Below are 17,194 nucleotides of genomic sequence, written 5' to 3' on the forward strand. Positions count from 1 at the left end.
ACTGGCAGTTAATACAAAAGAACAGAGGAAAGGTCTGGAAACTGGAGCGATTTAGAAATAAAGATGATGTTGGCCACTCACACTGAGGTATTTATTAAATGCTAGTCTTACGAAAATGACATCACCCCTGGAAATCATACAGCGTCTTGCAAAAATATTCATCCCCCTTGGTGCTTTTCCTGTTTTGTCGCATTACAAGATGGAATTAAAATGGATTTTTGGGGGGTTAGTACCATTTGATTTACACAACATGCCTACCACTGTAAAGGTGCAATTTTATTTATTTATTTATTTATTTATTTAAATCGTGACACCAACACAAATTAAGATGAAAAAACAGAAATCTGGAGTGTGCATAGGTATTCACCCCCTTTTGTACGAAACCCCTAAATAAGAGCTGGTCCAACCAATTCACTTCATAAGTCACATAATTAGTTGATTAAGATCCACCTGTGTGCAATCAAAGTGTCACATGATCTGTCACATGATGTCTGTTCTGTTCTGGAAGGACCCTGACTCTGCAACACGACTAAGCAAGCAACATGAAAACCAAGGAGCCTCCAAACAGGTCAGAGACAAAGCTGTGGAGAAGTATAGATCAGGGTTGGGTTATAAAAAATACCCCAAACTTTGAATATCCCAGGGAGCACCATTAAATCCATTATAGCAAAATGGAAAGAATGTCACCACTACAAACCTGACAAGAGGCCACCCACCAAAACTCACAGACCGGGCAAGGAGGGCATTAATCAGAGATGCAACAAAGACACCAACGAAAACGCTGAAGGAGCTGCAAAGAGCCACAGCGGAGATGGGAGTATCTGTCCATAGGACCACTTTAAGCCGTACACTCCACAGAGCAGGGCTTTATGGAAGAGTGGCCAGAAGTAAGTCACTGCTTAAGAAAACACATCTGGAGTTTGCCCAACAGCATGTGGCAGACTCCCCAAACACATGGAAGAAGATTCTCTAGTCAAACGAAACTAAAACTGAACTTTTTGGCCATCATGGGAAATGCCATGTGTGGCACAAACCCAACACCCTGAGAACACCATTCCTACAGTGAAGTATGGTGGTGGCAGCATCATGCTGTGGGGATATTTTTTATCTGCAGGGACAGGAAAGCTGGTCAGGACTGAAGGAAAGATGGATGGCACTAAATACAGGGCAATTCTGGAGGAAAACCTGTTTGAGTCGGCCAGAGGTTTGAGACTGGGATGAAGGTTCACGATCCAGCAGGACAATGACCCTAAACATACTGCTAAAGCTACATTGGAGTGGTTTAAAGGGAAATATTTAAATGTCTTGGAATGGCCTAATCAAAGCCCAGACCTCAATCCAACTGAGAATCTGTGGCATAACTTGAAGATTGCTGTACACCAACGCAACCCATCTAACTTGAAGGAGTTGGAGCAGTTTTGCCTTGGGGAATGGGCAAAAATCCCAGTGGTTTATGTGCTAAGCTAATAGAGACATACCCCAAGAAACTTGCAGCTGTAATTGCAGCAAAAGGTGGCTCTACAAAGTAGAGTACTGTACTCACACTTGTGTTTGGCCTGTTGCTTGAATTTATTAGTTGTCCTTCGTCAGATCAATAACGTTCTAAGATAGTTTCTATGTGGCCAAATATAATACTTAGACGAAAGACAATTACTGATCTAAAAGCAAACCAAAACATGCTTATTCACTCTGAGTCACTTCATCATCCTTCTTGTCGTAAAGTTGTGTCGAGAGCTTTACAAAAGAAGGCAGTTGTGCATATGATGTCACACATGCAGCGCCACTGACCAATAAGTCACCGCGATCTAATGGCGGACAAGCTTCTAGTGATTTTTGGAGCAGAATTCAGACACAAAAAATTTATTTTTCGAACCAATTTTTTTATTTATTGGTGAACTTTATAACTTATGTGACCACATCTCACACACCCTGTGTTCAAAACCACTCACTCGTTCACTACTCCCTACTCTCTATATAGGGAATTACTATACACAGGACTATACAGTGAGCTCATTGGTAAAATGAAAAAACGCTTTCGGACACTAGTCCATTGCGCTGTTATTTACGTCATTACTGTTGCACAATTAAAACGTGCCAGATCAGTCGACTGGTGGGTTTTCAAAATAATAAATACACACATGTATTTTTGTGATAAATACATATTATACTGAGCGTATTTCCCACATTAATAAATACAAAGTACTTTGTGTCTGCTGCATCTTTCAGTTCTTTTAAATCAAGGCTGAATACTTTCTTCTTTGCCGCTGCCTTTTATTAAATCAAATTTGAGGCTTTTGATTTTATTTCTTTCAGCACGACCGCAATGCATGATGGGATATACTGCTTGGTTAGTGACCATCGGTTGTACACTACTTTTCATGATGCAAGTCAAGTCGAGTCTATTTTTATAGCACTTTTAACAACAGACATTGTCGCAAAGCAGCTTTACAGAATTTGAATGACTTTAAACATGAGCGAATTTTATCCCTAATCTATCCCCAGTGAGCACGCCTGTGGCGACGGTGTCAAGGAAAAACTCCCTCAGACGACATGAGGAAGAAACCTCGAGAGGAACCAGACTCAAAAGGGAACCCATCCTCATTTGGGCAACAACAGACAACATGACTATAACATTAACAGTTTTAACATGAAGTCTGTTTTGTTGAAGTTATAAACTGTTCATTGATAGAAACTTGAGTGCAAAACTGTTCATGACAACCGCAGTCCTAAAGTTATCAAGTTAACTGTAGTCCTCAGCCATAAAAGCATTACTGTAAGCGTCCAGAGCATCTTCCAAGTGTGACTTTCGACTGTCCATATGGGACTGTCCTCCACAGGAGCGATGTGATGAGACTCCAACGAGGTGTAGGGCATCAGGAGAGATCAGGTAGGTCTGAGGAGCAGAAGAGGTCAGCATCTCGATCTCAGGATACATTGCATAATACATCTCATGATGCATTGTGGGATACTGTACTTTGAGTGCACTCTATAGGGTGTAATAATTCTCACTATACATTCAGACAGCACTACAAAATGGCGAACTCACTATATAGTGAGTCGGGAGTGATTTCGGACACAGGGAGAGAAAACCCGGGATTTTATGATGTCATTTTCGTAAGACTAGCACTTTAAGAATACAAAATAACATAATTGGCTTTAAAATGGCATATCATGTGTAGAGTGTGGAACTGACTGAATATATCAGCAGACAAAGAGAACAAAGGTAAAACAAATGCATTACATGTGGGATTTTTCACACATCGCGTCCTGTCTTGTGTAACAGGATTTCGATATGTGCCGATCTGAAAATTCACATTTCTGTAAAAGGCAGTTTTGTTATCAGTTTGAATAAAACAATTCATTATTGATAAACTGGGTTGAGAATGTGAAAACACTATCTGATCATCGTTTTTTTCTCATCTCTTTTCCTCTGCTCCATTGTTTGCGAGGCAGAGTGAATGTATTTGCATTTTAACACCATTTCCCTCTGCTCAGCACATATTCATTCCAGATGAACTCTGGCACGCATCTCCAACAGCTATTTGAAAACTGTTCAAAACAGCCTTCGCAGTTTTTACCCTACTCATTAGACAAACTACAGGATCTAAACTGCAGTCTCTTTAGTAAGCATGCTAAACGCTGGCGGTGTGGCTGGATCAGCAACACTTTACTCCAAAGCGGAGAACCTGGAATATAGAATGAGCTACGTCTTTGAGGATGACTTATTTAAATTTAATGGGAGTAGGAATGGTGGAGGAAAAAAAAAAGAGAGGAGGCAAAGATGGAGATGACAAAATGGAAAAGAGAGCCAAAAGGTGTGACTGCAGACCAGCCTGCTAAAGACTAAACGCTCTTTATGAGGGCAAGGTGAAACATATTTTCCCTCTGTCTGGTAACATCTGTAATGGGAACAGCCACACCTGTGTCTACATTTACTCCAGACTGTGTTCAACCTGTCTGTCTGGAACTGACATGATCCCTGCGCTCCATAATATTAACCGACAGTTAAAACTCTTCAGGTTAAATAAATTAAATAGGGCACTTAGCTGCTAAAGGAATGGCTTTGTGGCCAGGAGAGAGCTAAATGGGGCCTGCAGATCAGATATACACGCCGCTCACAATGTCTACACCATATAATGATGGTGTGATTCATGTATAGTGAAACGGAGCCGCATGCAGCTACGGATTCACCTTGAAGTGAACAATCATATGCTGTGATGTAATAACAGGTCAACGAGTCATGGTTCTTCCTACACTGCAAAAAATGATGTCTTAACAAGTGAAAATATCTTGGAAATAGTTGAAACGATCTAGCATTTCCTATTAGAAGAATACAAGACACCAGTTCTGAGATTATTAAACCTAGTTCTAGATCACAACCAACTTGTTCGAAGATGTCTTGTCAAGTAAAAATGTCTGTCCATGCAGCAAGATGATTTCACTAGTGTTATGTAATTTTCTCCTCAAATTCACTTTTCAATTTTTTGCAGTGTAAACCCTCTTAAAGGAGAACCGAAGGCAAATTTTTTATTATCAAAATTCTATTTATCTAATTTTATTAAATATAGGAATGCATTTCTGACAGCTATTTTGTCGCTGCTATCGCAAGTTATGAGTGTTTGAAATATGCTATGTAATATATTATTTATCTAATTTTATTATTATATACTATTTATCTAATTTTATTAAATATAGGAATGCATTTCTGACAGCTATTTTGTCGCTGCTATCGCAAGTTATGAGCGTTTGAAATATGCTATGTAATATATATATCAGTCCATATGTCACAGCAATGGCCGTAAACGAGATTCGCTGAGATCTGTGCAAGACATCGTAGGACAGAAGTAAAACGTACAGCGGAAATCAAAGTGACCGACATCTGCCAACGTTGTCAAAAGATGCGCGCGCCCTCTTTCGAATGCTGACGTAATCAAGCCGGAAGTTTTGTTTGTTTTGATAGCAATGAGGAAAGTTTGAAAAAAGTAGGCAGTAATCGTCATTTAAACTCATTTTTGTGCAACATTTCGTTTGGAAAACAGTTTTCAAAATGGCGGCACTGACACCTGGCTGACACTTCACGTTTCGAAGTTTCGCACAAGTCTGGTGAAGATCGCGCGGATAAGCGACGCCTGCCGTGGACCAAACGAACTAAATTCAACACGGCTAAAAACCGAATAGGCCGATAAGTATAATATTTAATTGCAATTAGTTGCCAATATGAGTCACGATATAAGGTTACTAAAACCAAAAACATAATTAAATAACGTGTTAATTAAGAAATAAAGCAAGTTTAAAAATGACTTCAGTTCTCCTTTAAATAAGCACCAAATTAGACAGTGTGCATATACTGTACACACGGAGTAAGCTAAAGAAACACACTCCCACAGGCTAAGTGGCCTTTGCTAGCTAAATGGTTATGTAGTCTACCGTGAGCAGTGTAGAGGAATCCCCTCTACTCCTGTGTGTACGGGTGAGTGTGCTGTTTTTCAGCTTCCTCTGAGTCTGGACTCCAGCCTGAGGGGCTGTCACTACAGGAGCCATCAGTACAATACTGCTTTTAATTCATCTTCAAAATCCCCTGACACTCCCTCTCTCTCTCTCTCTCACACACACACACACACGCGCGCGGCATATTGATGCCTAACTATTAGCATGTATGCTACAATAGAAATGCCTGTCCTCTTCACAAAGATGTCACTGTTAAATATATCCAATATGGCAGCCCCTTCAGCTATCTCTCTCACTAGGACACACTATTTACTCTCATGAAGATGTTTAGCAAAGAAGTAAGATAGAAAACCTCAAGCGAAAGAGCTGTGAATGGGGCCTGTGTTACCATGTGCCACTGGGTGCAAGTTTTATTATTTGTTTTTAATGAGACACTTGTGTTGACTGCACTTTCTCACTTAAGATCGTGGTTAGCTATAAAAGCTGCGTCAGTACGAGCTGCTCTGCCCTTAATTCAGCCATCTGGATCCAGAAAAGAAACTTAATGATACAGGGAAATGCAGTAAACAAAAGAGGAAATCAGGGGAAACATCATTTTGGAATTTAGAGATGTAACAAATCAGATATGGGGTGGCACAGTGGTGTAGTGGTTAGCACTGTTGCCTCAGAGCAAGAAGGTTCTGGGTTCGAGCCCAGTGGCCGATGGGGGCCTTTCTGTGCGGAGTTTGCATGTTTTCCCCGTGTCTGTGTGGGTTTCTTCCGGGTGCTCCGGTTTCCCCCACAGTCCAAAGGCATGCAGGTTAGGCTAATTGGTGGCTCGAAATTGACCATAGGTGTGAATGTGAGTGTGAATGGTCGTTTGTCGCGATGTATCAGCCCTGCGATGACCTGGCGACTTGTCCAGGGTGTACCCTGCCTCTGGCCCATAGTCACCCGGGATAGGCTCCATCTTGCCCGTGACCCTGCACAGAATAAACGGTTATGGATAATGGATGGATGGACGGACAATCAGATTCTGGCATTAAATGCTGGCTGGTTTGGGATCAGACTTATTCAATATTTAAAAGAATTAGGCTACTGATTGGAAGGTGAATTGTGAGTTCAAATCCTCGCTTTGCCAAACTGCCATGACTCTTAACTGCTCATTTGTAAATCATATTGGATAAAATACAAAAAAATAAAATATCCATGTAAAATATATTCTGGGGCGGCACGGTGGTGTAGTGGTTAGCGCTGTCGCCTCACAGCAAGAAGGTCCTGGGTTCGAGCCCCGTGGCCGGTGAGGGCCTTTCTGTGCGGAGTTTGCATGTTCTCCCCGTGTCCGCGTGGGTTTCCTCCGGGTGCTCCGGTTCGCCCCACAGTCCAAAGACATGCAGGTTAGGTTAACTGGTGACTCTAAATTGACCGTAGGTGTGAATGTGAGTGTGAATGGTTGTCTGTGTCTATGTGTCAGCCCTGTGATGACCTGGCGACTTGTCCAGGGTGTACCCCGCCTTTCGCCCGTCGTCAGCTGGGATAGGCTCCAGCTTGCCTGCTAGAGATAATGAGATGAGAAATATATTCTGGTCTGATGTAAAAGTACAGATGCATTATATGCCACAAACATGTCATGCTGACTGACAGAACATTTATCATGAACACAGGATGCAGCTTGCCCTAAACCACACTACAATCATACCTCTAACGTTTCATATAACTTGCCAACAGAAACTTGCTGATCATCAGCTGGAACAGGAACAAGAACTATCTGGTTTCAGATCTGATATTTGTATCCCTGGTTAGTTAGTTAACCAGCATCCCAAGTTAATACTGTCGTTAAAATCTCAGTCTGACAAATTCTGTAGTTTCCCCACATCTCTACCCAAGCCACCAGCTTTCAGCTCATTTTCAGCTCTGGCCATACACCAAGCAGGCATTCCAACATGTCACAGTGTGCCAACATGTACCACTTCTCTTCTGAGCAGTGCAAGAACAGCACACTACATTTTAAACAGTGTTCATTCTCTTTGTGGAGAAAATTGTGAAGTTGCAATATAACAGCTGGGAGGAAAATGGGACTGGGATGGAAAAGAAACGTTCCGAGCTGCTGGTCTTAGTTTTGTTTACCTAAACCTAAGAACATTCTTTCCCAGTAACTGGAGAAAAAGCTCACTGACCTGTTTTCCGAAAAGAATGGCGTGCACCAGGTCTCCATAAATAAATGAGTCTTCCTACAAAGTAGTGTTTACTAATGCATTTGTGTTAAAAAAAAAATCTCTCCAGATGAGACGTGCAATGTAATGGAACATTCTGACTCTTATAAAAAACCAAGCCAAAGCAAGGAAAAGTACAAAATATGGCAGCAAGGTACAAATCACTCTGGAGTAACTAAAATAGCTGAATGCGAGATGGATCAAAACCTACATCCCTCCCTCTCCTCTCATTTTGTGTTAGCTGAGACAGAGAGCACTGACAGGGAAGTCTTTCAACAACAGCTGGTAAAATATTAATGCTCTAATTCTTACAAAGAAATGTCAAGCCTCTTTATACAGTACATAGCTATGTATTATTGATATCGTAAAAATGTTAATCTAGCTTCAGAAAGCTTGAAGTGGCAGACCTAGTAATTCCATATTATTCTATAGTGAAGTCTTACTTCAATAAATAACACTGTGTTAGCAGAGAAATATGCAAAAATACATTTCATTTCTGATTCATCATCCATGCATTTCCAATACTGACCAACAGGGGGTGTACTCACCACAGCAGCCACCAAGCCTGTGGCCTGCTCTCAAATCTGTACTGTACATTTCCATAAATCTCTGGGATTCAGTAATGCTTTGTTTACTGTATATTTAATTAAAATGTAGACCTCACAGGCGTTTTTTAAGGTGCCTGCAAGCCAGACTCAATAGTCTCCAGTTGAGCACTGGGAGATCTTCCAAGTTCAGTTTGGTGCCAGATTGGAGGCTCTGTTCAAATGTAACAGTTTCAAAAAAGAAAGAAAGAAAGAAAGAAAGAAAGAAAGAAAGAAAGAAAGAAAGAAAGAAAGAAAGAAAGAAAGAAAGAAAGAAAGAAAGAAAGAGCACTATGGTCTTGTGACATGAAATAGCTCATAAAAAAAGCAGTGAATATCAGCAGCCTTCTGCCCTAAATCTACTAACAATTTTAAAAACCTCCATCTGCTACGTGATTCATATCTCTCACACTTCAGGAAAAGACCAGTTCAATATCTGTAACTTACGTTTGTGCTTCATAACAGGTTTAACAGAGTACATCACATATATAGGTTCTATAAATACCAGTGTTGTAGTCGAGTCACTAAACCTCGAGTCCGAGTCAAGTCCAAGTCATGAAAAAAAAATTCGAGTCGAGTCCAATATCGATCCGAGTCGAGTCCGAGAACAAAACTCCAACCGCACCATTTGACGGTGGCTGTTTTAGTGCCATTAACATTAGTTTGTTCCTGAACATGACGTATGAACAGGTGAATGTGCTTCTCTTTCTCAGGGAGTGTGAAGTTTTCTATCAGAGATGGTTGGGAGATGAATGGAAGTGCAGAAGGTGTGTTTATTAATACAAGTGAAGAGGGTAAACAATCCAGAACGGCAGGCAAAATCGTAAAACAGTCAAACAGGCAATAGGTCGAGCGAGGCACAAACAGGCTATCGTAGACTCGGCAGAATCAAAGACGAGAAACAAGAAATCAGGGATCAGGAAACCAAACAAGGAAATATGGCTCGGTAATGTCTCAGCAATGCAACTCAATACTTCGCAAAGTAAGCGTGTTTTCACAGGTTTTATATCGGTGCGCTGATTGCGCCTTAATCCTGTGCAGGTGCGAGTCGTTTACGGCACGCGCGTGAGAGTCCGCTTGGTGCGCGCGCTATCCAGAGCGCGCACGAGAGTCTATCTGATGCACGTGCCAAGGCGCGCAGGTGTGACACTCTTGTATGAAATTAGTACAAAAATTAATGTAGATATAAATATCTTATGCCAAATTATTATGGCATGTTACAAAAAAAAGAAAAAATCCAAGTCTTCGTCTCTAATTTATGAGTCCGAATGCAGTTAATGCATGAGTCCGAGTCCAAGTCACCAGTGCTGAAGTCCAAGTCGAGTCACGAGTCCTTAAAATTAGGGCACGAGTCGGACTCGAGTACTACAAGTCTGATAAATACCTTTGTTAGACAACGTCTTACATAATGTAGACTTTTCATATGTAAGCAGTTATTAAAGCACTTGAGAATGTATTATTTGTAATTATTTGTGTGTGTGTGTGTGTGTGTGTGTGTGTGTGTGTGTGTGTGTGTGTGTGTGTGTGTGTGTGTGTGTGTGTAAAATGTCCCCTAACCTGCAGTCCAGCCTCTCAAGCTCAAAGTGGGGGTTAAAATTGAGGACAATGCGCTGCGAAGGCTCTGGAGCCGTGATGATCCAGCGGCAGTCCTGGTGAGGTGGGTACTCCTGTGGGTAACCAGGCGTGGTGATATATCCTGCATCACTTGCATCCCGGTGCCCACCACACGGCTCTGGAATTGAAGCAAAGGTCAGATTCAGTTCAAATGATTCAACACAAGTGATTCAACAGGATCCATATTGTTAAACTACATGAATCATCACTTGAAACAATGGATGATTCAAGTGACTCAATAAATCCTCGTATGAATCAGTGCGTACATGCTTGACAGACATGATTAAAGACTATTTGTCCTGTGCCAATCAGCCAGTCCCTGTGTCCTGTCATATAAAAGCAAGGACGGGCCATTTGCAAACACTGGGACGTGATCTCTGATTCAATCTCCACATCTTAAGAATAATAACCATTCTAGTACACAGTGTCACTATCCTGTGACAGGAAACGACATACAGGCTGTGTGTCTGCTTCAGGTCAAAGGTCACCTTAATGCTGTGAGATCAGCATTTGGCCACAAAGACGCCTTTCTGCACACGGATCGCAGAGAGGGCACTCTTTCATTCATTCTTTCATGCCCTCTCTCTCTCTCTCTCTCTCTCCTCAGCCTTGATCTGTTTTACCAGGCTTATCTATTACATGACTTCAGGTCTCGCAGCTCAAATAATTGATAATGTTTTCATTTATTGTTTCCCAGTGCAGGTTGCGGTGCTATAATTCTCAGGAGCTGCATATTTTAGATTTGAGAAAAACACAGCATATTAAAGATTCATCAAGTGGGAAGAAGGTCTGATAAACTGCAGTCATGCCCAACACTGATAGGAGGGAAATGACTCTCATGACTTGATGCATCACAAACATTCTGGTATAAAAATACACGGTAAAATGCTTCAGCAAGGACTTACATACATACAGTAAGCACACCAACGCAACCTCACACATCCATCCATTATCTGTAGCCGCTTATCCTGTTTTACAGGGTCGCAGGCAAGTTGGAGCCTATCCCAGCTGACTATGGGTGAGAGGCGGGGTACACCCTGGACAAGTCGCCAGGTTATCGCAGGGCTGACACACAGAGACAAACAACCATTCACACTCACATTCACACCTACGGTCAATTTAGAGTCACCAGTTAACCTAACCTGCATGTCTTTGGACTGTGGGGGAAACCGGAGCACCCGGAGGAAACCCACGCGGACACGGGGAGAACATGCAAACTCCGCACAGAAAGACCCTCGCCGGCCGCTGGGCTCGAACCCAGGACCTTCTTGCTGTGAGGCGACAGCGCTAACCACTACACCACCGTGCTGCCCGCAACCTCACACATGTACATAAATATACGAATCTCAGGTTGATCCAGTGTTACATGGAGAAGCTCAGTTGGGAATACTGGGAATGGGTTCAGAGGAAGTGACTGGTTTGTGCATCGTGAACTTGTATCCATGACAAATGTGCTTGCTCAGGTGATATGAAGATTCCAAAAGTTTACCTCAGCACTCATATCATTCACATGACATTCTAAATGACTGTCCCTGTAGATTTTTTTTTTTTTTTACTTTTACCCCAACTTTTATCCAGACGACTAAGATGTTGACCCTTCTCCAAAGCTCTTCATGTCAAATATTGGAAAAAAAGACCCAGATGGAGGAGATGTAATAGACTTTCAAGAGGTGACATTTGGACATTTTTGAAATTTAAAGGTGTGCTTTCTGCTCCATTGCATTTGATATGCCAGGTTGCCCTTCTCTCATTTCCCCAGTGGACACAGAGCACTCCACTGCATCTCTTTCACACACACACACACACACACACACATGATATGTACAATAACAACATAAAGAAATAGCCTGAAACACTTCTGCCTGTTTGACAGCAATTAAGGGACCCCACCATTGCCTGCAGCTCTTTCAGGGCTGTTTAGCCTGTACAGGGTTTTGTGCTTGAAATCCTGCCACCTCAACACTTTCTCAACAGGCTGTGTTCTACACGAGTGTGTGTGCATATAGGTTCGACGGGCTGCAGACTCTCATTAGGGGGTGCTCTTCCTCTCCTGGCTCCAGGTCTCAGCAGCACCAGCTTGCCACTGTGTGAGAATTTATTTCAGAGAGAGAGAGAAGGCTGTTGTGCAGTGTGATGGCCTCATGAATTATTGTGCCTGTGCTGCTAAAGGAGTCGATCCATCTACACGCTGTGCCACATGCTATCAGAGCAACACACAGCCTCAGGGACTGGGGCAACGGCAAGAAAACACTCAAAGCTTGGTGTGTGTGTGTGTGCGTTTACGTGTAAAACTGCTACGATGCCATTAAAGTGATGTGTAGATTTTTATAGTAGATGCAAACGTCCAGAACTGTACTACAGAGATTCTGAAACGCTGCATTTCCTTTTCCTGAACAGCGCAATAATGCTGAATGATGTGTGTTTCGAAACTAGATTTGAATTAAAGGATGATGCATAGTTGCATTGCGGAGTGTCTCGGTAAAAATAAGAGATTATGGCTTGCTGACAGTGGAATGGTTGCAGCATACCTTAGTAGCGTCCACATAAAAGCTCAAAATAATTTTCTCTTTCCCATAAACTGATCAACCGAGGACTGATTGATTGCACCAAAGAGCGGCCTTTTATTACCCGCGTGCACATGCAAGCAGATGCAAACGCGACAGTCTCCGTCAGCATGAAGATCTGCTGAATTGAGATGTTTCTCTGGCTAGAAATAGAGCAGATCAATGATTTGTCAATACAGGCTTTCAGGTTTTTTTCCCACATTTCCTTTCTTTAGTAAGGCAACACTGCGCTCGGATCTGATTATAGAGCTGCACTTGCTGCCTGTACGTACGCATGCAACCCTAAACTTATCTCATTCATCACCCCTTCTCAAGCCATAAAGAACAGTAAACGGTACAAAGAAGGAGAACAGAGCTGCTTTATTTATGGCTTCCTTTCTTGTTTTGAATTTCATTACGATAGCACTATTTCAGCACATTCCTTGCTATCACCTCCTGAGAAGAAAAAAAAAGAGAGACGAAAACAGAGATAGAATGAAAAAATTAGTTGTTTACCCGCCCAAATGCAAATAGCCGACCTTCTTTTCAGCAAATTTAGAAGCTCATGCTCCTTTAAAGAGGATTTTATTGTTCTGCAGAAAAGAGATGTTAAAAACAAAGCGACAAGACAAAGCAACGACAATCTCCATAATGCCTGTTGTTTGCACAGATACCACACATTTATCCAATTCTACTCAATTAGATCTGACAGCAGCAGATGCTGTTCTAACGGGGTTGCCACTCAACCTACGGCAATTATTCTCGCTTTACCTCTGAATTTGTACTCTGGGGTGGCAATAAATATGAGGGAAGACAACAAAGAGAGGGTTCACCATTCAGGGCATTTTTCAACTGAGCTTTGGCTTCTTGACTATCCACAGTGTTCCATGGCATAACCTTGACTGAGGGTTTGCTCCGTATGCAAGGAACGCACTGATCTCTCTCTCCTGTGAGTCCGCTGTTAACACACACACACACACACACACACACACACACACTGGTGTTGCATAGTGGCTGCCAAAGTTTTACATCTGTGTCTCATCAGTGTGTGTGTCAACAGTATAGAGAAATAAGAGGAGAGGCTGGACTGAACCTGACTATACACCTCTCCCCTATCTCTCTCTCTCTCTCTCACACACACACACACATAGGGACAGTTGGGTTGAAAAAACACACTGTTGACTTACTTTAGCAAAAGCGGAAACAGCACAGAAGAAAACCCAAGTGATATTTAAGAAAAGCACATCGGAAGGGACGGACATCCAAATCCTTTTTTGTGAGTTGGCAAAAGCATAAAATGACAAATGGGTTTAGCAGGAGAGCGATACAACCCTCCGATGAAATTTTAAAGAGATCATATCCCCTTGGAATCCTGTGAAACAACTGGCTAGAAAGTATAAACATTTTCCAAGTCCCATCAGAAAGGCAGCCGAAAGTGCAGCCAACCTACTATGAGCCAACTGAAAGCACACAGAAAACATAACAAGGCCAGATATTAAAGCTAAATTCCAGCCACGCTGTGCAAATGCCACGAGCAGCAGCCTGCACACGCCGTGTTGGTGCTTGTTTACAGTGCTGGTGCTCTGCAGGTGGCCAGGTGAGTGTATGTATTTGCCCCAGCCTATGAACACCACCAGCACCGCCTGTAGGCACAGGTGACCCAACGATTGGCCAAAGACGTGCAGCGCATAAGCATCAGTGATTACACTGAGAGAGCAAGTACATGCACGCACGCGCGCACGCACAGAGATACAAAAATTGTGATCAAATCTGGTGAAATGATCAGAGCTACTAGCGAAACCGTAGCGACTGACTGACACGGTTTTCCATTTCCACCAATCGGACTTTCAGCTTTTTCATCGCTGAAATGAAGAGCTTAATCTCTCCCATGCTATCACATCTCCCCAGTGACTGCACTGCTTCTTCAACCAGGTCAAGTGAACCCTAGGTCTCTCCTGTCCTTTCTGATTCCCAAATCAAAAGGACTAATCCCAGTGTACCGTTCATCTACCCCTAAGCTCAGTGCAAGCTCTAGTCTTCTGTCGCACGTCGCAAACACAGCAGCTTTCAGCATGACTGCCACCCTACAAAAATACGTACCCTCTTTTGGAACAGTTTTTCTTCCTCACCCTGTCTCTTTGGCATTAACAGATCCGACGCAGTCATTCAGAAGGATAACTGGACTAATGAAGTGGCTGTTTGTTGGGGGAGAGATCTGCACTTTCAGAAAGGATCCCTGAGGAAAAGCCCCTTGTGGATCAGATGCTACACCTCAAGCCCGAAATGAATAAAAACAAGACACTATTTAGCCTGTAACCAGGGAAGTAAATTTATCGACACGTAAAACTGATTTTTACTAAAACCAGGGTCAAAATTAAACTAAATAAATTCAACGACTCGATGTTCCACTTTAGTATTCATAGATTTAAAGACAGCCAAACTCAAGTTTTAAGAAAATAAAATTATCAATTTTTCAACTTTTAAGATATTTTTAAGAAAAGCCGAGCAAAATAAAAATGCATGTGGTTATGATGAAATTTTGTAAAAAGATCATCCCGAACGCCGCCGTGAACCCAACCTGACTTCATAACGCTGACTTGGACAGGTTCATCTGTTCATTACAATTCACATCTAGGACATGGAGCTCTTTATATCAGAAGCTTTCCATGCACATGAGAAGAACAATAAATCCATCACTAATACAAATAATAGCTGCTGGAGTGAAATAAACAGATCTACTAGGGATCGGAGCTCGGCATGTTTTAGGTCTTGTGTGCATGGATTTCCTCTTAAACACTGGACTTGGACTTGATTGGGAACATGTTCATGTCCCCCCCACACACACACAGGTACAAGGACTCAGAACACTGAATCTTGATGCAGAAGAGTGTGGACCTCCACAAGTGTAGGGGTTAATTAATAAATAAAATTGATTAATACAGAATCGGTGGTTGTGGGCAGAAAGCTGTGAGACCTCAAACACAAACCTGGACCAGAAAGTGGTGAAGAAAAATGGAAGAACGGAGTGTGCTGGCACTGGACGCATAGCTAAATAGTCTAATACACGGTTACTTAATGAAGGTTGGAAAACGATCCCATTCATGATAGATAGATAGATAGATAGATAGATAGATAGATAGATAGATAGATAGATAGATAGATAGATAGATAGATAGATAGATAGATAGATAGATAGAGCTGGATTTAATCAAAGTGTGCGACCAAGTCAAGTCACACACCACTCACTTCCCCGGTGTGATGCAGGCTGTAACATATTTTTCCTAAAATAAAGCTAAACGAGCTTCAACTGAACTGTGCAGAACGAGCTTTCGCTGATGTCGAAGTGCTCAAATAAAATGAACTGAAATAAAATAATATCAATAAGACCAGCTCGGGGGTTTTGATGGTTCTTGAGTGTGCGCTCCTCTACCACACTGTTCTCTACAGCTCTGTAGTGACTGCTACACATTATATTATACTGACACATCTCGTAGTGAAAAAGCTTTTACTATCCTCATGGAGATGTTTCTACATTCCTTTTCGCTCAAGAAAAAAATGCTATGTTATTCCGTCATCTTTGAAAGGTATTGATGATTTAACACCAGTTGCCTCTAGATTTCCCCCAAACATGTTCGGGGAATAAAACACACACACGTACAGAGAGAGAGAGAGAGAGAGAGAGAGAGAGAGAGAGAGAGAGAGAGAGAGACTGTTCACACAGGAAGCTATAAAGCAAATAATAAAAGCATAAATAAAAAACATCCCTCTGTTGCATACAGATGTGGAGGAAAATGTGAATGGTTTGGAATAAATCCTCCTCCTGAACTTACCCTCATCTCCATGAACCAGTGCTGAGAAATAAAATAAGAGTAAGCATCCATACAGTCTGGTGGCTAAATCCATCTTTCCAGGTGAAATGTGCCACCCTGAGAGGGGCAGCGTGGAAGTGGGGTCTGGTTTCTGAACCCCTCTCTCTCTCTCTCTCTCTCTCTCTCTCTGTCAGAAACGGGTTTATCCACCGAGAAGAGCTCTTCAGCACTGGACCTGATCACCCCTCTCTCTCTCTCTCTCTCTCTCCGGTTCCACGCGCACGCACGGAAACTCAGATCAGCGCGTGCGGCAGCAGTGTGTCCATGACGCTGTACAGGCTAATAATAATAATAATAATAATAATAATAATAATAATAATCAGCTTTCTAAATAACTTTTCTCGAAGTCTGGCTATGAACCACGGCAGTGTGAGCGCCAAACTGTGAGAAACAGGCTGCGTTAAGTTCGAGTCCCTTTTTGATTTCCTCGAGCTGGTTGTGAAAGTGAGTGAAGTGTGAAGCTCCTTTCCGATCCGATGCAATCCGGTCCGATCCAAATGGCATCAGGTGTCTGCCGGTGGTGATCGGGGCTCAGTCGTGCGTTCTGTGGTGGAGCGCGTGCATGTCCGGAGCTGTCCGCTCGCGCTCCTCCACGGCACTGTGGAAGAGAGAGCGCGCGCGCGCGTGTGTGTGTGTGATGTGGCTCCGAGCTGCAGCCGACAGCGTGTGTGTGTGTGTGTGTGTGTGTGTGTGTGAGAGAGAGAGAGAGAGAGAGTGTAATGGCATCGGGACGGCGCAGCTATCGCGTTACACACACACGCAGCGCCTCGGTCCGCCTTCATCCCTCCCTCCTTCTCTCCCTCCTCCCTCCCGGTGTGTGATTAAAGAGGAGCGCTCGGCCGAGTTATAAAAAGACAAGGCGAAGGAGACACACACTCAAACGCCACGCCAACGTCCATTACCGAAAAACAAACAAACAAACAAACAAACAAGCAAGGTTCAGT

General features: G+C 42.6%; 1 protein-coding gene across 3 annotated transcripts in view; it reads right to left on the bottom strand.

Annotated features, from left to right (window-relative positions):
* Positions 1-16,933, bottom strand: part of nrp2b (neuropilin 2b) — a 178,494-nt gene extending 161,561 nt beyond the window's left edge. For all 3 annotated transcript variants that reach the window (XM_060930179.1, XM_060930178.1, XM_060930180.1), the window contains exons 1-2: positions 16,212-16,933; positions 9,782-9,956 (exon numbers count right to left, since the gene is read on the bottom strand). In XM_060930179.1, the coding sequence (XP_060786162.1) occupies positions 9,782-9,956; positions 16,212-16,284 (248 nt within the window). In that variant the 5' untranslated portion in view covers positions 16,285-16,933. The remainder of the gene's footprint in view (positions 1-9,781; positions 9,957-16,211) is intronic.
* Positions 16,934-17,194: the final 261 nt, after the last annotated feature.

This window comes from Neoarius graeffei, chromosome 9, assembly GCF_027579695.1.
Source record: "Neoarius graeffei isolate fNeoGra1 chromosome 9, fNeoGra1.pri, whole genome shotgun sequence".
NCBI lineage: Eukaryota > Metazoa > Chordata > Actinopteri > Siluriformes > Ariidae > Neoarius > Neoarius graeffei.